Source organism: Carcharhinus amblyrhynchos, chromosome 4, assembly GCF_965287045.1.
Source record: "Carcharhinus amblyrhynchos chromosome 4, sCarAmb.v2.hapA, whole genome shotgun sequence".
Classification (NCBI taxonomy): domain Eukaryota; kingdom Metazoa; phylum Chordata; class Chondrichthyes; order Carcharhiniformes; family Carcharhinidae; genus Carcharhinus; species Carcharhinus amblyrhynchos.
Window position 1 is genome coordinate 31,392,143 of NC_137327.1, and position 17,396 is coordinate 31,409,538.

General features: G+C 42.2%; 1 protein-coding gene across 2 annotated transcripts in view; it reads right to left on the reverse strand.

The window, feature by feature from the left end:
• Window positions 1-738: 738 nt before the first annotated feature.
• Window positions 739-17,396, reverse strand: part of vstm2b (V-set and transmembrane domain containing 2B) — a 47,898-nt gene continuing 31,240 nt past the window's right edge. The window contains exon 5 of one of the 2 annotated variants that reach the window (XM_080188098.1): window positions 739-1,510. In XM_080188098.1, the coding sequence (XP_080044224.1) occupies window positions 1,434-1,510 (77 nt within the window). In that variant the 3' untranslated portion in view covers window positions 739-1,433. The remainder of the gene's footprint in view (window positions 1,511-17,396) is intronic. The other variant, XM_080188097.1, reaches the window with a different exon arrangement.

Consider the following 17,396-nt stretch of genomic DNA (forward strand, 5'->3'; position numbering starts at 1 on the left):
ACCAGAAATGTAATTGAATGAGCTACAAGAGCAGGTCAGAGGTTTGGATTTCTGTGATGGGTGACCCATCTCCTGACTCCCCAAAGCCTGTCCACCTTCTACATGGTACAAGTCAGGAACGTGACAGAATATCCTTGACTTACTTAGATGGGTGAAGCTCCAACTACACTCTCAAAACCATCCACGGAAAAATCAACTCCCTTGATCAATACCATCTGAAACATTCAATCCCTCCACCACCATGCACAGTGGCAACATGGCATACCAAGAACAAGATGCACTGAGCCTCTCTCAACAGCCCCTTCCAAACCTCTACCACCTGGGCAAACAAGGGCAGCAGTCATATGGGAACAACAAGTTCCCCTTCAAGATACACCATCTTTAGTCAGCACCAAATGTATGCATGGTGGCACAGTGGTTAGCACTGCTGCGTCACAGCACCACAGTTCAATTCCTGGGTTGGATCACTATTTGTGTGGAGTCTGCATATTCTCCCTGTGTCTGTGTGTTTCCTCTGGGTGCTCTGGTTTCCTCTCACAGACCAAAAGACGTGCTGGTTAAATGCATTGGCCATGCTAAAGTCTCCTTCAGTGTACCCGAACAGGAGCCAGAATGTGGCAACCAGGGGATTTTCACAGTTAACTTCACTGCAGTGTTAATGTAAGCCTACTTGTGACACTAATAAATAAACTTTAACTTCAAAGAAAAAGAATTTAATGAATCGGCCATTTTTGTGTTAAGATTGAGATGCACAGCAATACAGCTATTGAAGACATTATTTGAAAATTCTTTATTCCAACTTATTTTCAGCAATATATCAATACAGTTTATAAATGAATGTCTTACCTTATTTTCCATCTTTATTAAAAATAAATATTGTTGATGCTAAGTGGTATTTATGATGGAATGCATTGTATCTACTTAGAATTCTCAAAGGGAATCAAATCTAAATGCCAGAAAGTAAAACGAGAGAATGAACAAAGGGATCAATCTAAAATATTCAAATTTCATTAGGTTACTGACCCTGCATCATCACTTTAGAATATTAAGAACTGATAGGTGATTATGGAACGAGTTGTGCAGAAAACAAGCAGGTGGAATTTGTCACAAAGAAAATAATCTTATTAATAACAATTGCCATGCCATATTCAGCAAGGCTTTACATTGTGTTTATTGGGAAATCAATTTACCACGTTGAGAACATTTAGAATGTGCAACATTGGACAGCTGAAAATGTTTGAAGGTCATCCTCAGAGAAACATTTTTTTCCCTCTTATGCTTTTGAGAGCTTCCTTTGCGATTCTTTGAAAGGCAATTTGATCTAACCAGTTTTTAAATTCTTCACTCTTCATAGTCTTTTTTCTGCCTGTGTCTCCACTGCACATTTTCTTTGCTTGAGAAAGGTTACTTTTGGAGAAATCAGTCAAGCTTTATTAATATGTGCAGAGCCTTTGTAAGATCAGCAGAGAGATAAACAGGAATGGGTGAGTTGCAGAAAAGGGTTCAAAACCTGCAGGCAAAATAAAATATCATTTGTACAGCACTTCAGTTTGAATAGTCATGAATGACATTTCCCGATCATTGCAATAAGTGTACGCAAATCAGATAGGGTATTAATCCACAATATTACACTCTCGCCATCTGTCTGATTGATGCAGAATGTGGAAATTGCTCACTTTGCTTTTGTACTCAAAATATTCTAAATTAAAATTAATTGTTTCGGATCCAAAGTGCTGGATGATAAACAGAATGTACACTGAAACAACTGAATTTATGGTAAAGAAATGAAATGGCTATGTTTGGATCAGAGTTATACTACTGAATGTAATTATCACTAAATGTGATCATTTTGGAAATCCCATTAGAGCCCCTACAGTACAGAAGGAAGCCATTTGGCCCATCGAGTCTGCACCGACTCTCTGAAAGAGAATTTGACCCAGGCCCACATATCCCACATATTTACCCCACTAATCCCCCTAACTGACACATTTTGGACACTAACCATGGCAATCCACCTAACCTGCACATCTTTGGACTGTGGGAAGAAACTGGAGCACCCAGAGGAAACCCAAGCAGACACAGGGAGAACTTGCAAACTCTGCACAGACAGTGACCCAAGCTGGGAATTGAACCCAGGCCCCTGGTGCGGTGAGCCAGCAGTGCGAACCACTGAGCCACTGTGGGTGCTATTTCAGGGTCATGCAAACAGGAGTTCATTAATATTGTTGCCAGATGTCCCCTCTGGCCACTGCATCATAGAAACTAACTCCGTTTATGTTGTTGCTACTATGGCATTTTGATACACACCAAAAGAAAGAATAAAGAAAAAGATATGAATTTATATTCACAACCTCAGGACATTCCAAAACATTTAACAGCCAGATAGTATTGAAATGAAGTCACTGTCGTAGCGTAGGAAGTGAAATATTTTGCGAATTGGAGATGTAGCTTTAGAGATAGTCCTCACATGACTCCCCCAGTATTTGGAGATGCCAACATTGGATTGGGATGGGCACAATAAGAAGTGTCACTATTCCAGGTCAAAGTTCAACAGGTTTATTTGGAATCATGAATTTTCAGAGTGCTACTCCTTCATCATCTGATGAAGAAACAGCACTCCGAAAGCTCGTGAATCCAAATAAACCTGTTGGACTTTAACCTGATGTTGTGAGACTTTTTACTGGACTCCCCCAATAGTCACTGAGGTGGGTTTCTGCAGTAAAAGTGACAATTCAGAACTTCTTATTTTCAATAGAAAAGTGTCTCGTTTTCTCCACAAAGCTGGATTTATTTCACTCTAATAGTTACTGTATGAAAGCCACAGTCTATGGTTAAACATATTACGGCTAGCAAAAACCTTTCTGTGACCGTGAACACACATCAAACAGAAACACTCTTCCAAAGTATGGAACTTGCACTCTTATATGCTAACTATTGTTGACACCAATATGATGTCCTTTCAAACAGCGGTAGTACATACAAAGTAAATACAGGAGAAGAGATGCAGGTCTTCATGTGCGTTTCACAACTTGAAATCAAAAGTAGATGAGAACAGGAAAATGTTTTTCCTTCCTTCTAGTGGAGTAATTGTTGTTGGATTCATTAATCTCTGTGTTCGGGTTATATGTTCTGTGCTCTGATTGAGGATTTCTGTCTTCCTATTTTGTTGTTGCTAGAGAAACTGCTTCAGGTTCTTATTATCAAAACTAACAGCTCCTCAGTCTGACCTTCAGAGAGATTGTTGGGAGAAGGTTATTTAGTCTTGTTTACCTCAGGTAGCAATTCATCTGTTAAACCAAATTGCCTATGCTGCCTTCAGGCCCGCTACTGCAGGAAGTTACTGAAAATAAAGCTCTTCTCTAATAGACACCGGGTTCACCTCCTTTTATTTTTACTATTTAAATTCTTAACCATTTCTTTCTTTGCTGCTTATGCCCAGAACCATTCCTGCTTAACTGATATAAGTTTCCACTCCAGATGGGAACGACAGGATGGGCATCACAGTAGCACAGTGGTTAGCACTGCTGCTTCACAGCCCGAGGGACCTGGGTTTGATTTTCAGCTCGGGTCACTGTCTGTGTGGAGTGTGAACATTCTCCTCGTGTCTGCGTGGGTTTCCTCTGGAGGCTCTGGTTTCCTCCCACAGTCCAAAGATGTGCGGGTTAGGTTGATTGGCCATGCTAAAATTGCCCCTTAGTGTCCTGAGATGCATAGCTTCAAGGGATTAGTGGGTGGGATACATGGGTAGAGCCTAGGTGGGATTGTGGTCGGTGCAGATTCGATGGGCCAAATGGCCCCTTTCTGTACTGTAGGATTTCTGTGAACTTGAGTCAAGATTCATCATGTCAAAGACTTGCTTTGAATTATTTTCTCTTCTGGAATTGTGCTGACTGGATCTGTATAGGCCGACATTTAAAAATGGTTTCAATTAGAAAAGAGTTGCAGGCCGTGCCTCCATGTTTGACTGATCCACTTGACACAGTTTCCACATGAACAGTTGGAAAAGAAATTGGGAATGGTCCAGCATTTGGCACTTGACTGTCACCAAGGAGTTCATGGCATCAGGATAGGAAAATGGAGAGAAAATGGATAAGGGAGAAAAACAAAGTGGGATTTGCCGTAATGATATTTCAATTGGTTGCAGGGATCCCATTAAATGCTAATAATCTTTCTATTTCTGACTTCCCACTGGTGTCTATGTGTTGCCTTGGAAGCCAGGATGCAAGATCTAAAACATCAGTTTTTTAGCTATGTCATTTGACTCGTGTATATCAACTCATCTCCCTTGCACTAAATGGTTCAGTAACTCTCTCGAAGTAATTCTCCCAAGAATGTCATTTACCATTACTATTTAAATAAAGTTTATCGTCACTTGGGTCAGCTTTGTTTTAATGTAAGCAGTTTAATTACTGTTTTCGATGGTTGCCAAGGTTTCCTGAAGAAGAGATTGACCTAATATCTGCTCAGACATCTTTAAGACGTCCTTCAGATTTGGGATATTTGTTCCCCAAAATCGTTGTGTGTTCTGCCCATTTTATGTCCTTAAAGCAATGCAACGAGACTGCCCAACTGCCCCTGGGTTACTAATAGTGGTGGCTAGGTGAAGCCCTTAAGTGGGCATTAATTTCCCAGTTCACGGTCTCATTTGGCAGCGGGGCACAAAGGCTGTCAATGACCCTTCTCGCTACAGTCTTAACTGAGGTGCAGGCTGGAAAATGGAATGGTCCACACCTGCCTCTCCCACTGACTAATTAACTGCCTCCCTGCTGCAGGCCCACCATTGGTGGGGTGGGGGGGGGGGGTGCAGGAGGGGTGGGGCACAAATTTTCACCTCCCCAATTTCCACCCCGTTTTGTTTGTGTCAACAAATGTGATCCACGGACATGGGGACACGTAGCATTTTCATTATTTTGTTTAGTAACTTGAGAATAAATTGCACTGAGTGTATGAAGTGACTTTGATTAGAACTATGACTGTGTGTGTTCTTTTGCTGTGAAATTAAACAGCTTAAAGCTCCGACCTCATCTGACCAGGTCTTTTATTGATTCACTTTGAAGAGGATTGGGGAAGCACTGGGGGGGCCATGTCGCAAAGTCATGAATGTCTGGTTCACATCATAAAGGGGATTGCTAGTGTAACATCTTTGGTTTATGCTGTTACCCAGTTAGAAATCAGGCAATAAGAGCCACCTGTAGATGTAAAGTGAACAAACCACGAATAGGAGTGACTAGCACCGCCATTTCTGAGAATTTTAAGACAAGACCAAAATTTGTAAGAAACATATTAACTGGTGAACAATGTACAATCATCAAAAATGTATATTGTATACAAAAATGTATATTGTATACACTGTATATTGATGAATCAGTGTATTACTTGTGAACACCCCAAGAAGTGGCCTATGACTAAGACTTTCTCACAAAAATGTCATTGGATACAACAAGCTCCAAATCTTGTGGCCAGCCCTAACCTTGGAGTTTATACTCAGTCAAGACACACAAGTTATTGTGCTTTCAGGTCAAAATAGTATGGATTTTATTATCACTGATGTGAAACATGGGAGTAGATTTTTGAATTTGCTCTTTAAGCATAATACCGGCACTGACCATCTGTTATAGGAATATAAATTGGACCGGTGCTGCTCCATAATAGCAGTTATCTGCCCAAGGAGCAAGTTGAAATTCTACTCCGTGGTCTCTGAAGATAAAGAGAACATTAAAATCCAAACAGTAAACACTAATTGGCTAATATAATTAACAAACAAGCTGGTAATGCATGAGACTGTACAACAACAACAACTGGTAATAATGTAGTAACATCACCCAAGGTACCTCACAGGAGCAACATCAATCAAAATTTGACACCAGGATGCATAAAGACATACCATACAGTGTTTCAAACTCAGCTGTCCAAAAAACAGACAAACAGGACATTTTTAGAATGTGCCTTGCAGGAACTTTAGTTGAGTAAAACAAAACTGAACAACTTGCCCAGGTGCTGCATTGGCAGAGTGTGGCTCCTGACTGGTACTCCCCTTTGCCGCTTGTGCACCAGCCTCTTCCTGTGCTTCGAGCAACCCTTGCCCACCTGACCCAGTTTGACCTGAACCACCTATGGCCCCAACTGTACCTGACCCAAAATCCGGCAAGTTCTGAAATCTGGCATGTCCTCAGTGCCGTGATTGTCAGCTTTGAGACATCGTACCTGTAACAGGACAGTTGACTAAAAGTTTGGTCTCAGAGGTGATGACCTGGTGCCATTATTGTTAGACTACTAATCCAGGGTCTCAGCTTATGTTCTGTGGACCCGGGTTTGATTCTTAGTGGTGGAATTTGAATTCAATAAAAAATATCTGAAATTAAGGAGGCAACTCTCCCAGAAGAACTGAATTGGTGGCAAGACAGGTCTAGATGGTATCAGTTCTGACAGGTCAGCTTCTCACCTGAGTCTCTGCACTCTGTGCAGTGAAGAGGTCCGAGTCGTGAATCTCTTTAAAAACCCAGAGGGCCAGGGCCTATTTGCGGAGTTTGACAGTTCTGGAGCTCTGTGCATGTGCAGTGCTCCAAACTGTCAAACTCCTGTTTGCTGGCCAGCTTGATCACTGGCCAGTCTGGAACCATTTCACTGCTGCTCCTCCAGCATCCCCCCACAGCCCGATCACAGCCCCTACAAAGATTCCTGGGCCAGCCCTGACCACCGCACCCCCCCCAACCGTCATGGAGCAGCCCAATGCCCAGGCCCCATCACCCAGCAGTGGTGATCCCCCCACCCCCCTCACCTTGACAGAACCCCTCCACCCTGGAGTGAGACTACCCCCCCCCCCCCTGCCCAGAAGGCAGGCCTCCCCCGCCCCCCCAGCAGACCTCCTCCCCCCCCCCCCCCCCCCCCAGCTCACCCCAATCACTGCCCTCTCTCCATCCCAGACCGATCACTATGCAGAGTGGCAATGGGATCCCCCACTGATTGTCCCTAGGCCCTACCCACAATAGGTCCTGCCCCCCTTGGCATTGCCTGATGCCTGATGGGCAGTTCAAAGGTGCCCCCTTGGCCTGGGCACTTTGCCCCTTGGGCAGTGTCGGGGGCACAGGCTGGCACTACTAGGTACCCAGGAAGCACAAATCTGCTACCCGACCCTGTGGGGGGCCCTGATTGCCCCCCCCCCCTTCATTCCAGCAGTGTCTCCCGCTAACTCCCCTGAACCCCAGGGGAATGAATTACTCCTGACGGGGTGGGAGATTCGATTGGGACTTGAAAGATCCTGAACTTAACTACATATTTAAAATAGACTTTGAAAAGATTTGAATTACTTATCTGCCTTCCCGACAGTTTCCAGCATGGCCTGGTGGGCAATTTCTTGCCGGCTCTGGGAGATGCACATGTGCAATTCCCTGCAAATGTGCAAATCCCTGTTCAAGGCCGCAGACATGCTTCTCCCAGCCGGAACCGCCAGAAAAATGGCGGGTGCGAATGGCAGAATCTCAGCCTAAGGTTCTATTGATGATCATGAAGCCACTGTCGATTGTCAGAAAAACCCATCTGGTTCACTAATATCCTTTATGGAAGGAAATCTGCCATCCTTATCTCGTCTGGCCTACAGGTAACTCCAAAGCCACAGCAATGTGGTTGACTCTCAACTGTCCTCCAAGGGCAAGTAGGAATGGGCAGTGAATGCTGGCCAGCCAGCAATGCCCAAATCCCACCAGTGAATGAATAAATAAGGTAGATTTTAAGCAACAGCATAAGGGAGGAGAGAGAGGGAAAGAGAGGTGGAGAGGTTCAGGGAGGGGCTTCCGGAATTTTGGACCTTAGCAGCTCAATGTATGGCCACTAATGGTGAAGCAATTAAAATACAGATGATCTGATCCTGCAGATCTTATCAGGAAGCAAACTGTTAAAACTGTTTCGGTAACAAAGCAAGTAATTCCATTATTTACTTCTAATCTTTAGATTAGAAGGCAAGCAATTCACTCTGTACTGCTGGCACAATTGAATCTGAGTGAGCTATGTGTGACTTGTATCATTTCCTTTCTAGCTGCATGATCATCTAGCGTAATAACCCCAGAAGGTCAAAACCAGGTTTGGAATTCTTACTTTAATAATGTAGAGTTGATACTAAAATGAGATTATATACTAAATATTCTCTGTTCAGATGGAAATTTAATGGATTGTCACGGCACAAGAAAGCAGTAACCATCACTGTAATATTCTCACATTCAAATCTTCTAATCATTCTGTGACACAAGGTTGCAAGAAATGAGACAAAATTACCCCAGCATCGTGAGAATTGGCAAGTGCGTATTTCGATTTAAGCCTGCAACATCTCTAAATGATAATCCAGATGTGATTTACCAATTTCAGGTAATTCTTATAAGCTCAAATCAAAGCACTAACTTAGATTTAGAATCGGATCTGTTAGCATACAGATTAATGCAACAGAATAGAATCACATTTTAACTCCTTTAGGTTCTCAGCTGAAAATGTACCGACTGCAAGGAAATAAAGAACAACTCATAACCATAGCCACAGATTCGACAAACTCAGAACCAGCCAGCATGAATTAACTTCAGTTGAGAATGGAGAGTACAGTAAGGTATGAACTGGCTTGTCGTATGAGGAATAGTTGAGGATTCTGGGTCTGTAGTCATTGGAGTTTAGAAAGATGAGGGAGAATCTTATTGAAACTTACAGGATACTGCGAGGCCTGGATGGAGTGGACATGGAGAGGACGTTTCCACTAATAGGAAAAACTAGAACCAGAGGTCACAACTACAGGCTAAAGGGACGAATCTTTAAAACAGAGATGAGGAGGAATTTCTTCAGCCAGAGAGTGGTGAATCTGTGGAACTCTTTGTCACAGAAGGCCGTAAAGGCCAGGTCATTGAGTGTTTTTACGACTGAGATGGATAGGTTCTTGATTAACAAGAAGATCAGGGGTTATGGGGAAAAGGCAGGAGAATGGGGATGAGAAAAAAATCAGCCATGATTGAATGGCACAGCAGACTCGATGGGCCGAGTGGCCTAGTTCTGCTCCTATGTCTTATGGAAATGTAGCATTTTAGTTTACTCTGAGTTTTGATATTTCAGCATTAAACCTGTGTGAATATACACCAAAGCCATCTGAGGAACACTTTTATATATAGCTTGAAAGAGCACTTTTCTTTCTGATATTGTTTTAAGAATTTTTCTTAGAATTTTGCTTTCTTCTTCTGCAGTCTGTTGATAATGAGGAATTTAAACTTGATCTGAGTACATTTATTAGGAGTTATTAATTGCTGACAATACAATCCGAATTGGAAATTTTACATGACCATTGATTACTATGTCAGTCATATGTGACTTAAGCTAAAATGGAAGAAGCTGATTAAGACAGGAAATACACTAATCACCAGTGTGCGCTGTAGAGGTTAGCATGAAAGATAATTGCTTATTTCTAACATTATCAGATCGACTACTGTTTCAAAATACAGCCATTTAATTCTAGAATGCAGTTGACAAACTACAATACTGTCACAAAAGAGGAGAAAATGGAGAAGCAACAGGTACCTAAAGAGCTTGTTTTCCCTTTTGTACACATTATTGTTAAACATGCGTACAACATAAATAAATACATTATCCTCTGCTTACTATCTAAATATGTGATGTATACTGTAGAATATTAAAATAACTTGCACAAGGCATCTACTGACACACACTGAACCTCAGAAAGGATGCACTGAATTATAACTATATAATTACTCTTCTGACTCTGGGATGCAGTTTTATCACTTCGCCCCAGCCTTCGATGGGTCGACGGAGCCTCTGGAATTATGTGAGAGCCGAGAAATCAGATTCATGCCTGATTTCTTGCCTCTCGTGATCTCACCGGTGTATTCGACCTCCTGCTCATTTCTGGCAGGGTCTGAAGGGGTGGGGTCTGAAGAGGTGGGCTGGTCGGGTAAGGACTGGAGGGCACGCTGCCAGTCTACATCACGATTGGTGGAGGGGGAGTGGTGGTGGAAGGAGGGCTTGAGTGGTCTGAGTGGCGGGGCGAGGGGGCAATATTTCTGGGCAAGGGTGATAAGCTTTGGGGCCCCGCAATGGCTGGGATGGGGGAGTTGCTGGGTCGAGGCCAGCTACGGCAGCAGAGAGCTAACAGATATTTCAGACCTGTAAGCTCTCTGCTGGTTGCCATTGTGTATGTGCAGCCACAGGTCTGCTGCTGCAGCAGCCTTTCTGGCAAGTTAAGTTCTGCTCCCTCCCTCTCGCAGCTAGAAATGGTGTAGTCCATTCTTTCTCTCTCAAAGTGCATAAGGTATGCAAATTGGACTCGTCCAAAAATCGGATCTGAAATTCTCCCGTTTTCATCCTAGCTAGACACTTAGACTTTTTCACATAAATTTGCTTCTATAAAGTTTGAGGCGTGACCATCTGAAGTCATTACGACGATGAAGGGCAGACACAGAAAGACTAGATACCATCTCATAAAGAACCAAAAGAGCTCAAAACATTAGCTCTGCTTTCTCTCTTTTCAGAAGCATCCCCTGTTCTTGTTTCAGATTCCAGCTTATTTTAAACTATGTACCATGGTGGGGAAATTGAGAACAAGGAGGCACAGCCTTAAGATTGAAACTAGACCATTTAGGAGTAAAATCAGGATGAACTATTTTTGCACAAAGAATAGTGGAACTCTGTCCTCTGTGGACACAGATTCAGTTGAAGCTTTTCGGGTTGAATGGTATAATTTTGTTGTGTGAGAGCATCAAGGGATATGAAGCTTCTTCTTCCAGTTTTTCCCATTGCACCTGATGTAGCCCGAATGCTAGTTGATCATCCTTCTTCATCTCCTCCCGTTCAGTCACCCATTTCTCTTCCAATCCAACTGCGTTTAATTGTCTCATGGCTGCACTTTGCCATCTGGTCTTAGGCTTTCCCCTTCTCCTTCTTCCTGGCACGCTCCTCATCATATTTCCTCTCTCTATATATATATTTCTTACATCTCCTCTCAGTTACTTTCTTCCATGCTCCCACCACATTCACTGATCCCCATGATGTTCTTGCTATTTCCCGATTTTACCCTTTCTCATTACTCCATGTAACAATCTCAGTGTCCGCATTTCAGTAGTATCTAGTCTCTCGTTTTGATGTTAGATAATGCAGAAACTTGGGCAACAAGTTTGCTCTCAAAAACGTCTTGTTGATGCTTCCTTTCAGTTTCAGCAATACTTTCCTGTCACACTACTGCCCTTCTTCCAATTACTCCAAACAGAACTAATCTATTGCTTCATTTTCATTTCAATGCTTCCACCTTCTACCACCAGTGCCCTCAGCCAATTGAAACAACTCGCTTTCCACACCTCTTCGCTCTGATCCCCTTCTCCAAGCTCAGTCTTGCATTCCACATATTGGGTCTTTAGTCTTCAGATCTTCCTCCCCCTGCATCCAGTGCTTTTCTCCAGTGCTCCAGGTACTCAGTCGTATTCACCTCATCCCCACTGCATACCTCAATGTAGTCAGTAAACACCATGGGCTATGATACTTCCCATCTCACTTGCTCAGGTAGCTCATCCATGACGATCAGGAAGAAAAAGGGGCTCAGTGCAGATCCTTGGTGCAATCCAACTTTGTCTTTGAAACATTTCTCCACATGGTCTCTTACTCTTGTCTGTGTCCTGCAATAATTGCACGTACTTCTTAGTGACCCCTCGAATTCTAGCACATATCCAGACTTTGTCTTGAGGCACTCAGTCATATCCCTTCTCTAGTTGATGAGTATAGTCTTCATGTTGCATTGGCCTGTCTAATATTTCTCCACATTTCCCCATTCCCTTCCCAGCAAGGGATATGGATCAAAAGAGGATAAATGGGAGTTGAGGTAAATGCAGTGGAGTTGAGCTGAACGATGAACAGCATCTAATACTTATTTTGAATTATACATGCCATTGGCAGAATGTTTTTTCATTCATGATGTACAAAGAGAAAGGTCCAACGTGACAAGTTTCTGAAAACAGATGCTAAAGCTATAAAAGTCACTGGTCCATATAAACGAGCTAAGTAAAGAAAATAATAACAAAATAAAGATACTTTTCTTGCAGTCCTATTGCAAACCATTCTACTTTCTTGAATTTGCAGTATAGCAAAATGTGAATTTTATTATTTTTTTCTACGTGTATTAAGTAAATTTCCAATGACAAAAATGCATTAAATATTGATTTGTTTCTATGACCGTTCAAGAATTCTGGCAAAAAATATTGATTTAATTCTCATGAAGTATTATTTAGTTTCTCGTACACATTCTGAATTTGCCAGTTTCCCTGAAGGAGGACATTATTGAATTATATATTGCCTTATTTGAGTTCTAAATAATTCATGTTTTAGGTATTGAATCAGATAAGATGAATGTACTTTTATTTATACTCAGGATTTAACACTTCAACTTCAAACTATACCTTTTCTATTTTCTATTTGCATGGTACACATCATAGAATGAATAACACATCTCAGGATCAATTTGTCACATTTTCCTATAAGCAAAATAAGCAATAATGTGTGCTTGCTTATGGGAGAGTACATCATAGAATAAATACTTTTGTTTGTACAATATGTGGCCTAGTTCCCCCAAAAAAAGTTTCCTGCTCCATTGGTGCTGACTAGTTGTGGAAATTGTGGGTAATTTTCAACCTCATTGTCTGGTTGGTAACATGAGAGCGGATTGCCTGCTCACCTTTCATCTCATTCCAAACAAAGTTTCAGCAAATTCTAAAACAAACGGATGATCTGTTCCACTCTATTGCCAGCACTCAGATGGTGAAGTTGTACATTGACTCCCTGGTGTGCAAGCCAATAGAGATTAATGGTCTTTTTTTTAATGTAAATTGAGAATGGCATTGATGGAAATCCTCAAGCTATTGATTTCATATGGTGTTAAATTCATTCCAGAATGGACTTCAATTTCTCTTCAGTGGCAATTTTAACAGGAGCTGCTGCCAAGTGGACTGGTGGTCATGCTTTAACAACAGCAGTCAAGGCCATCGTGCCCTATATATTTTTTTGTTGCTAGATCTCACCAAAATTCTGCTTTAGACATATGTAGGAACTTGCAGTCAACACATATAGACTGGAATTTTCCCATCCAGCCAGCCACTAGAGTTTTAGCAGGCAGGGTTGCGGTCAATGTGAAACCCCACTGACAATCAGGTGGGAATTTCCAGCTTTTAGACCAGCGTAGCCGAAGAATTCCACCCATAAATGTATAAGACAGCTGGCTGATGGGTTACTTACCAAGGTCACCAAATGTGTCAACTTTTAATAATGTCAGTCAGAATGAGTGGGTGCTTTGTGGCTCTGGCTGGCTGCCCATAGGTGAAAGATGTCATTGAATATACGCAAGTGGCAGTCAAAGCACGTTGGAGTGTTTGTCAACTACATAAGCTTTTGCTCCATCAAAATGTTACTCATGTTCAATCATGAGAACATCTTTATGCAAGTGCCTGTAAGTTTTCCAGGCATCTGCCATAATGGTTTCATCTTGCACAGTCCATCAGTTCAGTCTTCTTGAGCTCTTCACATTTGGAAGCGGCAGCCTTCTCGGAGACAATGGAGATCTAGTAAAATGTGGATAATGATACCTCTCAGGAACCTGAGTTGTTATGATGTGGAGATGCCGGCATCTCCACATCATGACTACCATCGACACGAAACTGCTGGCTCCAAGTGGAGAGAGGAAGATCGTGCATATCGACACAGACATCAAGTTTCTACAAAGATGCACGAAAGCAAACAAGATACCGAAAGGACTACAAATCACGAACCCACTCAGGTAGCAATGAATTCAATAGAACAACCAGATGTGTCATTCAACAAGCCACTGGTATGTTGAACAGAAATTTCAGTTGTTTGGACAGATCTGGAGGCATCATTCAGTACATACCAGCCAGGATGTCCAGAATGATAACGGTGCACTACTCTGTACACTGTATTGCCCAGCAGTCAGGCTAGAGTGTGCAGGACGGCCAAGGCAGAGAGCACAGTGACACAGAGAAGAAGGGGAGAAATACGAGAAAGAGGAGGATGTAGATGGGGGGGTGTAGAGTGTAACGAGACTAGTGTATCACCAGTGGTGCACATTGCTACCTGGGATGCCCTGATTATTGCAAGATTCACTTAGGTTCTACCAATGTACCCATCTCACAACTTCATATAATACCTACCTTTTCCCTACTCTGCATCCAAATCACTAACACAACAAATCCTGTAAACAAACAAGCCTTCCTTTCACACCTTCTACCAGCCATCATTAAATCAGGCCTTTCTATTCATCACCAACAACTGAAAAACACATTTGAAAACAAGCCCTCAACTAAGAATGTGCAACACAGGAAAAAGGTGTAAAATAATAATATATGTGCTTTGAGTGAAGAATAGACACTAACAGTACAAAATACCTACCCTTACACATATTCTTGTGCCAATGCAAATTTTAACGCTTCCTTTTTTTCCACTGCTCCTACATGTTGCAAACCTTGTGGTTTCAGCAGATGTAGAGACAGGTTTCTCACATCCCAGCTCTTGACTGTTGAGATGTTCCTGGATGATGTCCTTTGGATCACAGGCTTTACCAAACATTGCTGCCCTTCAGCCATGGTGGGACAGATTTGTCCATCGGGACACAAGACAGAATGATGCGTACTGACTGTCCAATGGGTGAGGAATGGAAGATCTTTGAGCAACGCCCTAACTTCCAGTCCCCTATCCCTCTCATTGCCTAGGTGCACCTCTCTGCTACCACTTTGCTGGAGAGCATTTTTCTGAAGGTCAGCAGGGTGCCTTAAGGTCAAAATTAAAGTGTCAGTCATCCTTTTCAAGGTGGCAGCCAAAGGTGTGCACTTGCGTTTGATGTTCCATGGATTTCGCCCCTCTATCCATGGAAGAAGACATCACCGCAATGGCCTGTGACAGAAACCCACTCATTTTTGATGTGGATTCATAAAATCCATTTGCAATTGTGGACAGTGTGCTTGGAATGCCTGTCAATACATTGCACAATCTCCGCTGTTCCTTAATGATTATTTTCTTCAGCGATGGTCCTTAGGGTATAACATGTGTCCATTTGGGCAGAGTTTGGTAAGACTTGTGTCCTCTGACATGAACTCATCACTGCTGTCCCTGACTCCACTGCCTGCTCTTGTTCACTTGTGAAGTGTAATTCACAATGTGAAATCACAATAATCTCACTAACCTGTCCCACAGAATTATGACTATCTGAGCTGGTGTAAATTCTGGATCGGTCCTCTGATGATGCACATTCAGAGAGATGGCCTTTCTCTGAGGAATCATCATCAGAGACTTTCGTCCACTTTCTCAGGACACACGAAGGCCCTGTGGGTGAAAGAAGACCATGAATGAGTATTGTCAACTTAAGAATGATACAAATTATCAACATGAACACGATTATATTTCACTCACTCTTGTTGTCAAGTTAACATGACTGGTAGCTGTACAGCTGTGCGATACTGAATCCTGTTACAGCTAGCTGGCAGGCCCCCATCTCTCCATCACTGATGGCTAGGCACGTCACAACTCCACTGGTCTCCAAATCTCCTCCTTTGCACTTGTGACTTGTAAGATCTCTGCCTCCAGTTCTCTCTTTGGTGGGCTCAGATCTATTTCCCTGCAAGATGGGAAAGAAGAGACCTATGCAAGTAATGGCATCTGTCCACCTGATGGACGGACTGTAGATGTTGAGGGTGAGCATGAGGAACAACAATGATATTGCACAAGGATGTGATTGAGTCAATGGTGGATGCATAGTTGGAGATATAAGGAAATGCATAGCCAGGGAGAAATGTTTGTTCCTTTACGGTGAATGGTTGTGAGGCATGAGGTTATGAGGTCAGCTTGAAAAGTCAGGGTGATGGGGTTGGGGTGATGCACATTTGAGGATTTAGGTGAATATGTCACTGTTCTCACCTTTCCTGCCCTGGTAAGATCATTAAACTGCTTTTTGCATGGCACCACTCTCCTGCTGCTGGCCTCTTTTGCCACCTCCAAACACACCTTCTCGGTTTGGTCAGCCGGCTTCTCCCACTCATTGCTAAAGAATAGTCTCTCGCTCTCCTTTGGTTCACAGTCTCCAGCAGCACATTCACAGAGGTGTACATGAAGCAAGGCATAGCCCTGGGTCATCATCATGCCTGCTGCATTGATGGAATGGGAAACCCGGAAATAAAATGATCATGAGTTGGCCAGATACACACGATATCAGGCATCCCATTTCATGTGTGTTAGTCCATCTAAATTCAGCCTCTTGTTTCCATTTATCTTTACTGACACTGGAACCAGACTTAATTCATGCAAAGAGGTAGATTGAAATTTTAAAGATATAAATTATTGAAGTGACGCAGGAATATATCCAGACTTACTTTTTCATGTGGCAGGGCCTTGCAGCCACTCAGACAGAAACAACCCCAGTGGCCCTCAAACAGAATGGATGCAAATCATTTCAGTAAACAAAAAGTAATAAGCCTGTGTGTAAAGTCACTGATCAGTGTCAAATTGTGTAGAAAACAACAAATGGCACTGAACAAATTCTAAGGGGCCACACAAATCCCATGTCCATGGCATGAATTGCTTGAGATATGCTGTTGTGATTCATGATGCTATTAGAATCTCTCACCCGTGTAACTACTTTGAAATTTACTTGTAACCATTTATTATCAGAGCGGTAGGGCCAAAACAAATATCCATCTCACGGTGTTCTCTAAAATGATGGTGCACTGTGTTTAGTCAGAATTGTAATCAATAGACGATGCAGTGTTTGAAGTGTTGTCTCAAATAGTAGGTGTAAGAGGTCACAGAGAATGACTTATCAGAATTCAATTGCACAATAGCTCCATTTTTTACTGTATTAGTATCAATCTAAGAATAAATAAAATCATTGTCATCAATCTGCATATGATGGGATGTTGTCCTAAAATATGACAGCCTGTTCTACTGTGATGAACAAGTCTGAACCATATTGAATTTGCTTCCACCAAACTCGAAATAAACATTTCTCAGTGGCTCCTGCGTGTGAGGAAACAACACAAAATTTAACAATATTCAAATACCATCATGTTTGACATTTACGAAAAGGAAGCAGTAGGTTTGCTTCTGCAGAAATAGTTCCATTATCACAAGAAGAACTTTTAGCTGAACACAGCTAGCAATTTTGTATTAAGATGAAAATAATGAAAGGCTATTTTACAAGCAGGTATGTGCATTTGACTAATGTTGTTTACACTGCAATTTCCAACAATTTCAATGTTGAAATGTTGAACAGAGACATGGAAACAGAGAAAGAGAGAGAGATGTTTAAAGCATAGCATGATAATTTAGTCCTCGGGCAAGTTTTACATTTCTTATTCCAGAATTGAACTTGC